General features: G+C 37.6%; 1 protein-coding gene across 2 annotated transcripts in view; it reads left to right on the top strand.

Moving 5' to 3' along the window:
* The window catches only part of PROS1 (protein S), a 101,553-nt gene that overhangs the window by 36,500 nt on the left and 52,834 nt on the right, over positions 1–12,219 (top strand). Inside the window, exons 1-3 of one of the 2 annotated variants that reach the window (XM_073009665.1) lie at positions 8,362–8,380; positions 8,713–8,870; positions 11,815–11,839. In XM_073009665.1, coding sequence (XP_072865766.1) covers positions 8,769–8,870; positions 11,815–11,839 — 127 coding nt within the window. In that variant the 5' untranslated portion in view covers positions 8,362–8,380; positions 8,713–8,768. Of the gene's footprint in view, positions 1–8,361; positions 8,381–8,712; positions 8,871–11,814; positions 11,840–12,219 lie in introns of those variants that run through there. The other variant, XM_007986148.3, reaches the window with a different exon arrangement.

The following is a 12,219-nucleotide window of genomic DNA, read 5'->3' as shown; positions in this document are numbered from 1 at the left end:
GAGTTTCTATGTTAAACGCCTCTTTTCTTGCTGTTTGTTTTATTTTTATTTTTTTCCTTGATTCCTTATCCCAATGATGTTCTCTCCTTTCCTTCATGAGTTACTGTTTTGTTTCACTGTTATTTAGACTGTGTCTTAAAACCTTTTGGTTATTTGACAGAGGGTTCTGAGATGCTGGTAGAAACCATCGAATTAGAAAGACTTACTTGATGATATACCAATATTCCAAGTAATCTCACTTGCAAATAAGCACTTTAAAAGATAAATTATATCCTAAGAGTCAAGGGAACTCCATTGATATCTGGAGTCCTTCTAAGCTTCTAAGCACAGTTTCAGGCTTGCTTAATTCAGGGATGTAGGGGCTATTGCAAGCACGGGGATATTGCAAAATTAGGAGAATTCTTTTACTGTTGCCTTTTTAAATGTCCAGGAACACTTTGCCTGTTGCTTTTCCAAACATAAATACAGACCCAGGTCACAGAACTAATAATATTGATGTAATTGTGACAAAATAAGTCAAATAGAACAAAAATAAAACATTTTCTGGGCAGTACCTTCTTGGTGCATGATGTCAAAATCAAATAATGTTTTGGCGTCCTAGTGGGTAGGAGATAAAATAAGACAGTGAAAGCTGAGTATGGGCGTATCTTGCTGCACGTCATGAAAAAGACCTCCTGTTGTAGCATCAGAAAACATAACCAGTTTGCAATATAGTGGTCAGGAGAAAAAAAAATAGAGTTGTAGAAAATTCCTTCTTTATCCTTGCCAACATCTGAGCTCTTGAATCCCTTCAGTGAAGCGTCTTCATTTATCACTGATCAAGAACAAACAATTTAAATAAAATAAATGGCCAGTGTGACTTTTTATCTGGGTAATAAAACTGCCTATTTTATCATTTGAGTAAAGATATTTGCTGTTTGGAGGGAATAACTAATGTGTACCGCTTTCTCTGTCTAGTTAAAAGTTTTAATCTGTGGAAACAATGCCAGAGTGACTTTTTTTTGTTTTTGTTTTTCCTAGAAAGGGACTGTAAATTGAAGTTATAATTAAATCTTGGAGTAAGGAGAGGTCCATTTCACTTCTGTTGTAGTTAAATGGTTCAGGCATTGCTCCTGTACTCATTCATTGATCTGTTCCAGAATGGAGGGTCAATGGTCACTTTTTTTTTTTAATTCCACCAGTGGCTTTTCTACTTCTAAATAAATGCCAGCCTACACTCCCCTATCCTTAATGGTTTAGAACTCACCTTTATATGTGCAACATTTCGTTCACAGATTACTTCCTCTTTTTCTCTCCCTGGATTTAAATCTTTATCCACACCTATCTCTTATGATTTTTGACTCTCGTAAAGTATTTCTCATCAGTCAGTATTTGCTCAGTCCTTCAAAAAGACCTAGATACAGTTCACCATTACAGAATGTTCTTTAACCCATTCCAAACCTTAACACAATGTGAGAAGAAATTGTTGCACAGCAGCATAATCCTCACTGTGATACAAAATGTAAAATCTAGAGAAAAGCAGGGATAATAGTTGGCCAATCCCTACATAAAAACCTGTCTTTGAGTTTTCCTTAATCCTGGCAACCTTCACATTTTTAAAATTGCTTCCTCCCCCCAACTGGAAATTTTCTGTAGTAGAAATCTTTATGAAAAATAACTGAAGTATTTTACAGTTAATGTAATTATTTTAAATACATTTTTGAATATACAGCCATTTTTACCATTATTATTTAGTATTTTTTACCATTACTAACTAGCCGTGTGTGTGTGTGTGTGAGAGAGAGAGAGAGAGAGAGAGATGGAGCCTTGCTCTGTCACCCAGGCTGGAGTGCAGTGGTGCAATCTCTGCTCACTGCAGCCTCCACCTCCCGGGTTCAAGTGATTCTCCTGCCTCAGCCTCCTGAGTAACTGGGATTAGAGGTGCCAGCCATCACTCCTGGTTAATTTTTTTTTTTTGGAGACGGAGTCTCTCTCTGTCACCCAGGCTGGAGTGCAGTGGTGCCATCTCGGCTCACTGCAACCTCTGCCTCCTGGGTTCAAGTGATTCTTCTGCCTCAGCCTCATGAGTAGCTGGGGTTACAGGCACGTACCAGCACGCCCAGCTAACTTTTGTATTTTTAGTAGAGATGGGATTTCACTATATTGGCCAGACTGATCTCAAACTCCTGACCCCATGATCTGTCCTGGCTAAATTTTGTATTTTTAGTAGAGATTGCATTTCACCATATTGGCCAGGCTAGTCTCGAACTGCTGACTTCAAGTGATCAGCCCACTTTGGCCTCCCAGAGTGCTTGGATTACAGGTGTGAGCCACTACGCCAGCCCATTATTAATCAATTTTTAAAATAATATATGCAATTTTTTTCTCAGGCTTTTTTTTTTTTTTCAAGGTCTTGTGCTGTCACCCAGGCTGGAGTGCAGTGACACAATCAGGGCTCCCTGTACCTCAACCTTCTGGGCTCAAGCGATCCTTCAGCCTCAGCCTCTCAAGTAGTTAGGACTCCAGGTGTGTGCCATCATGCCCAACAACTTTTTTTTTTTTGAGACGTAATCTCACTCTGTCACCCAGGCTGGAGTGAGTGGCGCAATCTTGGCTCACTGCAAGCTCTGCCTCCCGGGTTCTCGCCATTTTCCTGCCTCAGCCTTCTGAGTAGCTGGGACCACAGGCACCGCCATCACACCCGGCTAAGTTTTTGTATTTTTAGTAGAGAAGGGGTTTCACCGTGTTAGGCAGGATAGTCTCGATCTCCTGACCTTGTGATCCGCCTGTCTCGGCCTCCCAAAGTGCTGGGATTACAGGTGTGAGCCACCATGCCTGGACCATGCCCAACTACTTTTTAATTTTTTTGTGGAGATGGTGTCTCCCTATGATGCCCAGGCTGGTTTCAAACTCCTGGGCTAAAGGGATCCTTCCCCCTCAGCCTCCCAATGTGTTGGGATTACATGTGTGAGCCACAGTACCCAGCCTCAGTCTTGGTTTAAATAAAATATACTGTTTCAACAATTGAGACGTGTGAAGCACAGTTATATCTCAAAGTATTACCTGGTGGTTCTCTGTATTTGTAAAGTGAAAGCCATTTTCCTTCACCTCATCCAACACTGAAGCCCAAACAAAGATAAAAATACTCAGCCAACCCAAATACTAGCCAAAGACTCTCTTCTCAGAAACATTCTTTCAAGGACAATTTTTCATTTTTGAGATGCCAAATAAGAAGAGCCTAGGGAAAAGAGAGATGGAAAGTAGAACTAAAAGAGAGATGAGCTTTTGGAGGGAAGAATATGAGAACCATCTTTGCCAAAAAAACAAGGGAGCAAAATGGAAGAGCTTCAGAGGATAAGCTATCCTAAGGTTTGGACCCTCCTCCATCTGCCACCTCATCCTTACCTGACTGGTCAGTGTTGGACAATGCAGATCTTTGATCCTGCCCTCCTTGAACAGAGGGTGGCATTAGCAGAGGCAGTGCTAGCATCATTATCATTACAGGGGGTCTTATGAAATCAATAACAATAAATTACTTTTTTGGAGGTAAGTCAATCAAATTTACACTCAAAAAACAAAGATTTACCCCTTACATGAAGAGAACATATGAAGGCTGTGAATACAGTTTCAAAGAGAATTCCAGTTCATGTTTGCACAATGGTTTTATTATTATCATAATTGTTCCATCTGCTTTGGTCATTATTTTGAAGAAGGAGTGACTCAGGTAAGTTAAAAAAATCAAGTTGACTCAGTTGTACTTCTTATCTTGAAAGACTCATCAACTCCACATTTTAACCTAACATTTTTAATCTGAATGTAACACTTTTCAAGCAACATAGTTGGATTTTAACAAGGACTTTCTTGAGATACTTCTTAATACAAAGAAGTGAAACAAATGAGTAAGGGACAGTGTGCTAATACAAAAAGAGGACAGGTTTGGGATGCTAGTTGTCTGTGTTCTAAGCTGTGGGAACTTGGTAAAATTAACTCAACTCTAAGTTTTAGCTTATTCATTTATAAAATGGAAAATTTTAACCTACTTGGAACAGTTATGATTCAGATTAAAGGAGATAATGTAAAACAGCATTTATGTGCTTATATGTCATGGTTATTATGGCAAATTACAAAACTTTTTAGGTATTCCTGCATGTCAGCAAGGTGAATATTTTTGGGCAGAAGGACTTTGAGCCAACTGGTGAAAGCACTTCAGACCTCATGCTTGTCTCATCCCACAGTCCTGTAGTTTTAATTTGGGTTCATGGTGTCATGCCTGTATCTCTCTGGCAAGAAGCGGTAGACTGCTTCGAAATCCATTCTCTTAGATGGATGGGTTTATTTTGTAAAGGACAACTAATTATTTAAGATAGCAACTTTATCCACTGCACAACCACATAATTTCTTTTACAAAAATTAAAATCAGCTCATGGCAGTTGTGCAAGAGTAGATAGAGTATGAGCTGTGGCAGCGGGAGCCATGGAGAACAAACATGTAGAAAGTTTCTTCTGCTCTTTGACCAAGTATTGTTTGGTTGAAAGTAGTGCAGCCAAAACCATAACCAAAGAAGATATTATGCTTCCAGAAACTTCTCAGAAAAAGTATTGCAAGCAACAGTAGTAGCTGTTGGATTGGGCCCTAAAGGAAAGGAATTCAAGCAGTCAATGTGAAAGCTGGAGATAAAATATTTTTCTCAGAATATGGAGGCGCCAAAGTAATTCTAGACCCCAAAGATTATTTTCTTATTTAGAGATGGTGACATTCTTGGAAAGTAGGTAGACTGAAATAATTCACTATTGAAATGGCATCAATGTGAAGCTGCCTATTCCACTGAAGTTCTAAAATCTTATATCATGTATTACCATGTGTTTTATTATAAAGTAATTATATCTAATGACATCAGTGTCTCTATAATTTAGTTTCACTGTACTGATAAACACATTTCCAAATAAAAATATGTAAATAAAAAAATTAAATCAGGTACATTGTGGACATTTGAGTAGCAGAATATACAGAAGAAAAGAGCACTAGGCTAAGGGGATGGGTATATTTGAATTCCGTTAGCATAGTTTACAGCAAATGATGTCACCTCTCTCAGCTTCAATTTCTTCAGTAGGAAAATAGGGATGATAATTTTATCTTATAGTTTATTTCATTATGTGAAAATCAAATGAAATAATTAATTCATGCTTTGAACATTGTTATGTATCATACCAACTTAAAGCATCGTTGGACTGAACTAGATGAAATCCAAATTTGGTGCAAATATATTTCGACAAAATTTTTTTTGTTGTTAGCTTAATTTTCTGTAGGACAGAAGTGTAACAGTTTTTGCTTTTTAATATTCCTCTCAACAATAGAGACAATAAAACTTCCTGATTTTTGAAAAGCAGCAGACAACAAACAATGGATTGCAGGTCTGAGAGTTGGGATGCCTATGATCCACCTGTAGTTTTGTTGTTTATTCACTTTACAGTTATGGGAAAATATGTTGCCTGCTTTTTACCTGAGTTTCATCATCTCTTAAATAATAAAAGTTGTTATGTTTACTTTTCTAAACTTAAGTGGACATTCCTAAGAACTCGAAAACCTTGGCTATTCTGGGTGATTTAGACCTTTGCTTTCACAAGCATGAATACAGTATGTGTTACTTCACCTGGTTTGTACCATTTAGTGGGGGCCCATACGGGGAAAGAGATGTTCTTAAAATTCACTATCAAACTCCTAATTCCAGAAGTTAATATTGTGTAAGGAAAAAATGCCAAGAAGTGAATATTCGTGGCACTTTATTTCCTAAGTGCTTTTAACCTTGATTTTTAAAATTGAATCAGTGTATTCACCCTTTCATTAAAGTGTTATTGTTTTCCCCTGAATCACATATTTGCTGTGAAGTTCAAAAAGTCCAACTTTATTTTTACTGTATTTATTAAAAACTAGCATGTGTAAAACTACTTCAAATAAATGAGATAATTGCCCATGACAGGCTCTTTCATTGTTGACAGGACTGTCACTGATCAGTCAATAACACACTTGGCAGATAGCATGATCACAGAGTACCATCTTTTATATGCACACTGCCTTGACTTAATCTCTATTTTAATGAGCATGATAAACATGGCAAGAGATAGGGTTATAGATCTAACCCAAACGATTTATTCATTTATCCATTTAAACTTCTGCTTTAGCAAGTCAGAGAAATAAAGTAATATTACTTCACTCTTGAAAGATTTTTCAGGGACTTAACAAATATGGTGAGTGACTGTTGATTAGTCTTTTTGCTTTTTTTTTTTCTTGTATTCAACTTTTGAGTATTTATTGCTTATTGTTTACCAGGTAATAAGAGACAAGAAAAGGAAAAGAAATTCAGACATTTATATTACTTGTTTATCTTCTTAGTGAAAGAACCATTTGTGGTTAAAATCAGGAAAAAAGTTATTTGTAGATTTTATTTATGTTTTTTATGTTTTTCATTAAAAAGTTGTATTAACATACTAAAATAATAAACCAAAACTCTACGCTCTCCATACTTTTCTCAGATATAATTGTTGTATTAGCAGTTTGTCTTTCCAAACTCCTTTCTATGTATTTTTCCACATGATATTTACCTATCTACTACTTTAGCTGATTTATAGAAAATTATGCTATGAGTGTGCATTTTACAACTTGCATTTTAACTTACTGTATCCTTGAGATCTTCAGTACAAGAATATCTTCCTTTTAGCAACTGCATATTATTCCACAGTACAGGTTTATTATAGCTTTTATTTCCATTCACCTTTTTTTTTTTTTTTTTTTTAAAGTCAGGGTCTTGCTCTGTTACCCACACTGGAGTGCAGTGGTGTGATCATAGCTGACTGTAGCCTTGACCCCCCACAGGCTCAAGTGATCCTCCTGCCTCAGCCTCCTGACTAGCTGGGACTACAGGCATGCACCATTACACCTGGACAATTGTTAAAATTTTTTGGAGATATGGGGTCTCTCTTTGTTGTCCAGGCTGGTCTTGAACTCCTTGGCTCAAGTGATCCTCCTGCCTTGGCCTCCCAAAGTACTGGGATGACAGGCATGAGCCACTGTGCCTGATCCTGTGCTCCTCTTGATAGATATTTAAGTCGTTTTTAATTTTTTGATCTCACAAACAGTCTTTCAATAAATGATTCTGTTTTTTCCAGCACATGGGCATATATGTAGGACATACTTATAAGCAGAGTTGTTGAGATGAAGAGTATATGTGCTTTAAATTTTAGCAAAATACCTTCAAATAAAACCTGCCAGTTTATGCTCTACTACCAGTGTACAAGAATACATGTTTTCCCTTACTCTCACCAATAATTGATATTATCATTCTTTTAAAGTTTTGTCAGTCTAATATGCAAAAATCCAATTTTTAAAAAGTTTGATTTGAACACTTTATAATGTTTATTGCCCATTTTTTCTCTGTAGTGATGGTTTATATGATTGTTTATATTGTTTTCTTTATAGTTTGTTTATGTTTTAGAAATACAACCATACATGCATTTCTGTATTGGTCAGCTTATCTGGATGCTATTTTTTCTATTCTATATGCTGTAGGTATTTTCCTCCAGTCTGTTGCTTGATATTGAACTTTGTTATGTTATTTTTATTGTTGCTGTTCAACAACAATCTCCACAGAGATCACAAAGGTTTTTCATTAAAATTGAGACAGTTTATTACTCTTGCTTTAAAGATCATATGGCTTTTTTTCATTTTCTTTTTCTTTTTCTTTTTTTTTCTTTTTTGAGACAGAGTCTTGCTCTATTGCCCAGGCTGGAGTGCAGTGGCGCAATCTCAGCTCACTGCAACCTCTGGCTCCCTGGTTCAAATGATTCTTGTGCCTCAGTTTCCCAAAAAGCTGGGATTACAGGCATGTGCCACCAGGCCTGGCTAAGACTACGGCTTTTGACATAGGCATTTCATTATGGTTTTTTCGTTTTTTTCAGATTTTTTTTTTTTTTTTTTTAGAGTGAGGGTCTTACTGGCTGGAGTGAAGTGGTGTGATCATAGCTCACTGTAACCTTGAACTCCTGAGCTCAAGTGGCACTCCCTCCTTAGCATTCCAGGTAGCAAGGACTACAAGTGCATACCACCATGCCCAATTAATATTTTTTATGCGGTGGTACACTCCGGTAATCCCAGCTACTCAGGAGGCTGAGGCAGGAGAATCCTTGAATCTGGGAGACAGAGGTTGCAGTGAGCTGAGATCGTGCCACTGCACTCCAGCCTGGGCGACAGAACGAGACTCCTTCTCAAATATATGTGTATATATATATAATTTGTTTGTTTGTTTTTTGTAGAAATGGGGTCTCGCTCTTTTGCCCAGGATGGGTTTGAACTCCTGGGTTCAGGTGGTCCTCCCGCCTCAGCCTCCCAAAGTACTGGGATTACGAAGGTGAGCCACCACACCTGACCTCAGCATGTTTTCTCCGATGTAGTCCTAATGAAGGAAATATTGAATATTACCTGGTGTGTTTAACCTCAGGTATAAACCTGAATAATTTGTGCAGACCGTCATACGAGGGCTGCAGCTGCACACCAAACCTGCTCTCCGAATTGCTAACCAACGTGCTTCTGTATCTGCATTTCTTTCTTAGTTCGATCATACTGATTTTAAATGTCATAGAATTCACAGGCAGAAAATGATTTTAACACTTATTGTTTAATAAAACAATATATTTTAGATGGAAAAATGATTAATTCGTATAAACTTATTTTTTCCTTCAGTTTTGTCAAAGCAACAAGCTTCACAAGTCCTGGTTAGGAAGCGTCGTGCAAATTCTATGCTTGAAGAAACCAAACAGGGTAATCTTGAAAGAGAATGCATCGAAGAACTGTGCAATAAAGAAGAAGCCAGGGAGGTCTTTGAAAATGACCCTGAAACGGTAAGCATTTATGGAAACTATCAAGTTCACACATCTAGACATACAACTACAGACTGAACATTTCCAGCCTGTACTACCTTCTGTTCCATCTTAAAGTCAATAATTTTGTGTATCACCTTCCACACATAACCACTTCCATTTCAGGAGGAAGTACCTCCAAAGGAAAATGGGCTTGTTAGGCAGATGGTTCTGACTAAACTACAGTTCAGTTACACCTCATTATCAACAAATAGTATTGACATCATGGTTTGTAAATATTTTCTTCTAACCAGAATTTGATAGTGTTAGGGGGAGGGGAGAGGAAGTACCTTCAAAGGAAAATGGGTTTGTTAGGAAAATGGGGTTGATCACCAATAACAGCTTGCTCTGACTAAACTATAGTTCAGTTACACTTCATTATCAGCAAATAGTATTGACCTCATGGTTTGCAAATCTTTTCTTCTAACCAGAATTTGATAGTGTTAGAGGGAGGGGAGAGGATGTCTGAAGTATTAACGTGTGTGTGTGTGTGTGTGTGCACGCGCGCTAGTTTGAATTGTTATCACAATGCTTCATTAAATTTCTCCATTGACATTTTTTTTAATTTTAATTTTAATTTTTTGAAACAAAGTCTCTTTCTGTTGCCCAGGCTAGAGTGCAGTGGTGCAATCTCTGCTCACTGCAGCCTCAGCCTCCCGGGTTCAAGAGATTCTCGTGCCTCAGCCACCTGAGTAGGTGGGATTAGAGGCATGTGCCACCATGCCTGGCTAAGTTTTGTATTTTTAGTAGAGACAGGGTTTTGCCATGTTGGCCAGGCGAGTCTCAAACTCCTGGGCTTAAGCAATCCACCTGCCTCAGCCTCCCAGAGTGCTGAGATTACAGGCACAAGCCACTGCACCCGGCCTACTGTTACTTTACATGAAAGATTTTAAGTCAGAATTGTAGGTATCATCTAATATTGAAATTTTAAATAGATTTTAAATAGATCTCAAAGTAGAACAGTGTAATAAATTTCAGTATATAAACTCCCCCACCCCTTTAATAATGATCAACACTCTGTCATTCTTATTTTACCTTTTTTTTACCCCATCTCTTCTAATTTTTATTTTGTTATTCTGGAATATTGGAAGGCATGCCCGTCTGCCCAAGATACTATGTTAGTACATCACTCATTAATATTGAATATGTATTTCTAACATTGTAGATACATTCTATCAGCTTAGCCTCTAAGCAGCAAAAGGCCAGAGAGGGAGAAGACCTTAACACAGAGGAGGAAAGATAGTGAGTAAGGAAAACTCATTTATGTGCTTCCTCTCTTCCACTAATTCTAACATTGGTCTCATTGACAGAAGAGAAAAAAGTGACAGAAAGAGCAAGACAGAAAGGGGAGAAATGAAAAAAAAAAGTTACTTTTTTTTTTTTTTTTTTTAAAGACAGGGTCTTGCTCTGTAGCCCAGGCTAGAGTGCAGTGGCATGATCATAGTTCACTGCAGCCCTGACCCCCCGGCTCAGGCAATCCTCCTCTCTCAGCCTCCTATGTCGCTGAGACTACAGGTGTGTAGCCCCACACCTGACTAATTTTGGTATTCTTTGTAGAGAGGGAGTTTTGCCATGTTGCCCAGGCTGGGCTCAAGCAATCTGCCCACCTTAGTCTCCCAAAGTGCTAGGATTACACGTGTGACCACAGTGAACCCCCTGCCCCACCCCCACCAAACATTTGTTACTGTGTTATGATTCTTGTGATTACAGGTGTCCGCATCTCTAATACCGCAGTCCACATTTCCAGTCTTCACAGTACCACTTATGCCTCAACATCTCTAATATATGCCTTTGACGGTCGCAACATCACCTTTGAATCCCATTGTCTATTGTGTAGGTTTATATGTGAGAGGAGGAAAGAATGAGGCCTTTGACTCAGTTCTGGATGAGCTTATGTTCTGTTCTTACTAAGTGGTAACATTGGATATGTCTTTGTATAGAAATTTTGGTTTCTCGTGAGGTATTCTTGTACTGTTAATGGTACACATTAGATATATCGTGGCTTAAGAATGCTTTCGTGGGCCAGCCTGAGAACTTTACTATCAGAAATTTTTAACATTTTTCTCGCTTTAAGAAAGCACATTCTTTACTCCAAATGACTGATTTACAGACAAACTTTTGGTACACAACCAATTTATAAGTAAGGTATTACATGTACATAACATGTACAAGATAAATGTCTACTTTAATTTACTTCAAAGTATATCACTGTTAGCTGGGCACCTTGGCTCACACCTGTAATCCCAGCACTTTGGGAGGCCAAGGCAGGAGGATCGCTCAAGCCTAGCAGTTTGAGGCCTAGGCAGCATAGTGAGACCCCATCTCTACAAAAAAATAATTAACAACAAAAAATCAGCTGTGCATGGTGACGTGTACCTGTCATTCCAGCTACTTGGGGGGCTGAGATGGGAGGATTACTTGAGCCCAAGGTTGAGGCTGCAGTGAGTCATGGTCATGTCACTGCACTCTAGCATGGGCGACAGAGAGAAACCTCATCTCAAAAAAAAAAACAAAAAAAACAAGAAAGAGTATGTTACTGTGATTGAACATTGAATCTGTGTGGGTGATCATTATGACATAAAATGTGTCAAATGGTTATCTAATCATTACAGAAAAATTAAAGGATGTACCAAAAAAGGACATGCATGATTATATTTACCATCTTAAATCGAGCTTGTTTTCAGATTAGAAGCTTTTGAAACATGGTTAATTGATCAGTATTTCTGTAAGCCTAAGTGTCTTATTGGTTTAACTTTATTGTTTTCTCTTAGTATATCTTACTATATAAAAAATTATGATGTGAAAATGATGATTATATGTAATTTATTTGCATCTTTGATATAAAAACACATTATAAAATTAAGTTTTAACTCTATAATGAAATTTAGGTTTGCTAAGATATATGTTTTCTTTTTCTTCTTTCTAGGATTATTTTTATCCAAAATACTTAGGTAAGTTCAAAACATCTCAATTATATAATCTTAGAAATGGAAGGGAACTTAGATATGTTCCTATCTAACTCTCTACTCATCTGTTCCATCCAATGTAATTTCATTATCCTCGGGAGTGAGGTTTCATTTTATATGCAATTTTGCAGTCTTTATATTTAAGACATGTTGAGAAATTTGGAACAGTTCTTTAATTACCATGTGGCATTTTAAATTTTAGTGTTTTTCTTTCTCAAGTCTTTCTCATGAGGCTCTTGGGCTGATACTCAGTTATATTGAGGTGCTAGACATAGTCTATGAGCATATGCGTTTTCATGGGTTAACTTTTTTTATTTTGTTTTTTGAGACAGGGCCTTGCTGTGTTACCCAGGCTGGAGTGCGGT

This window comes from Chlorocebus sabaeus, chromosome 22 (genome assembly GCF_047675955.1).
Source record: "Chlorocebus sabaeus isolate Y175 chromosome 22, mChlSab1.0.hap1, whole genome shotgun sequence".
NCBI classification, from domain to species: Eukaryota; Metazoa; Chordata; class Mammalia; order Primates; family Cercopithecidae; genus Chlorocebus; species Chlorocebus sabaeus.
The sequence above is the reverse complement of the archived record's forward strand: the minus strand, read 5'-3'. Positions and strand labels throughout refer to the sequence as shown.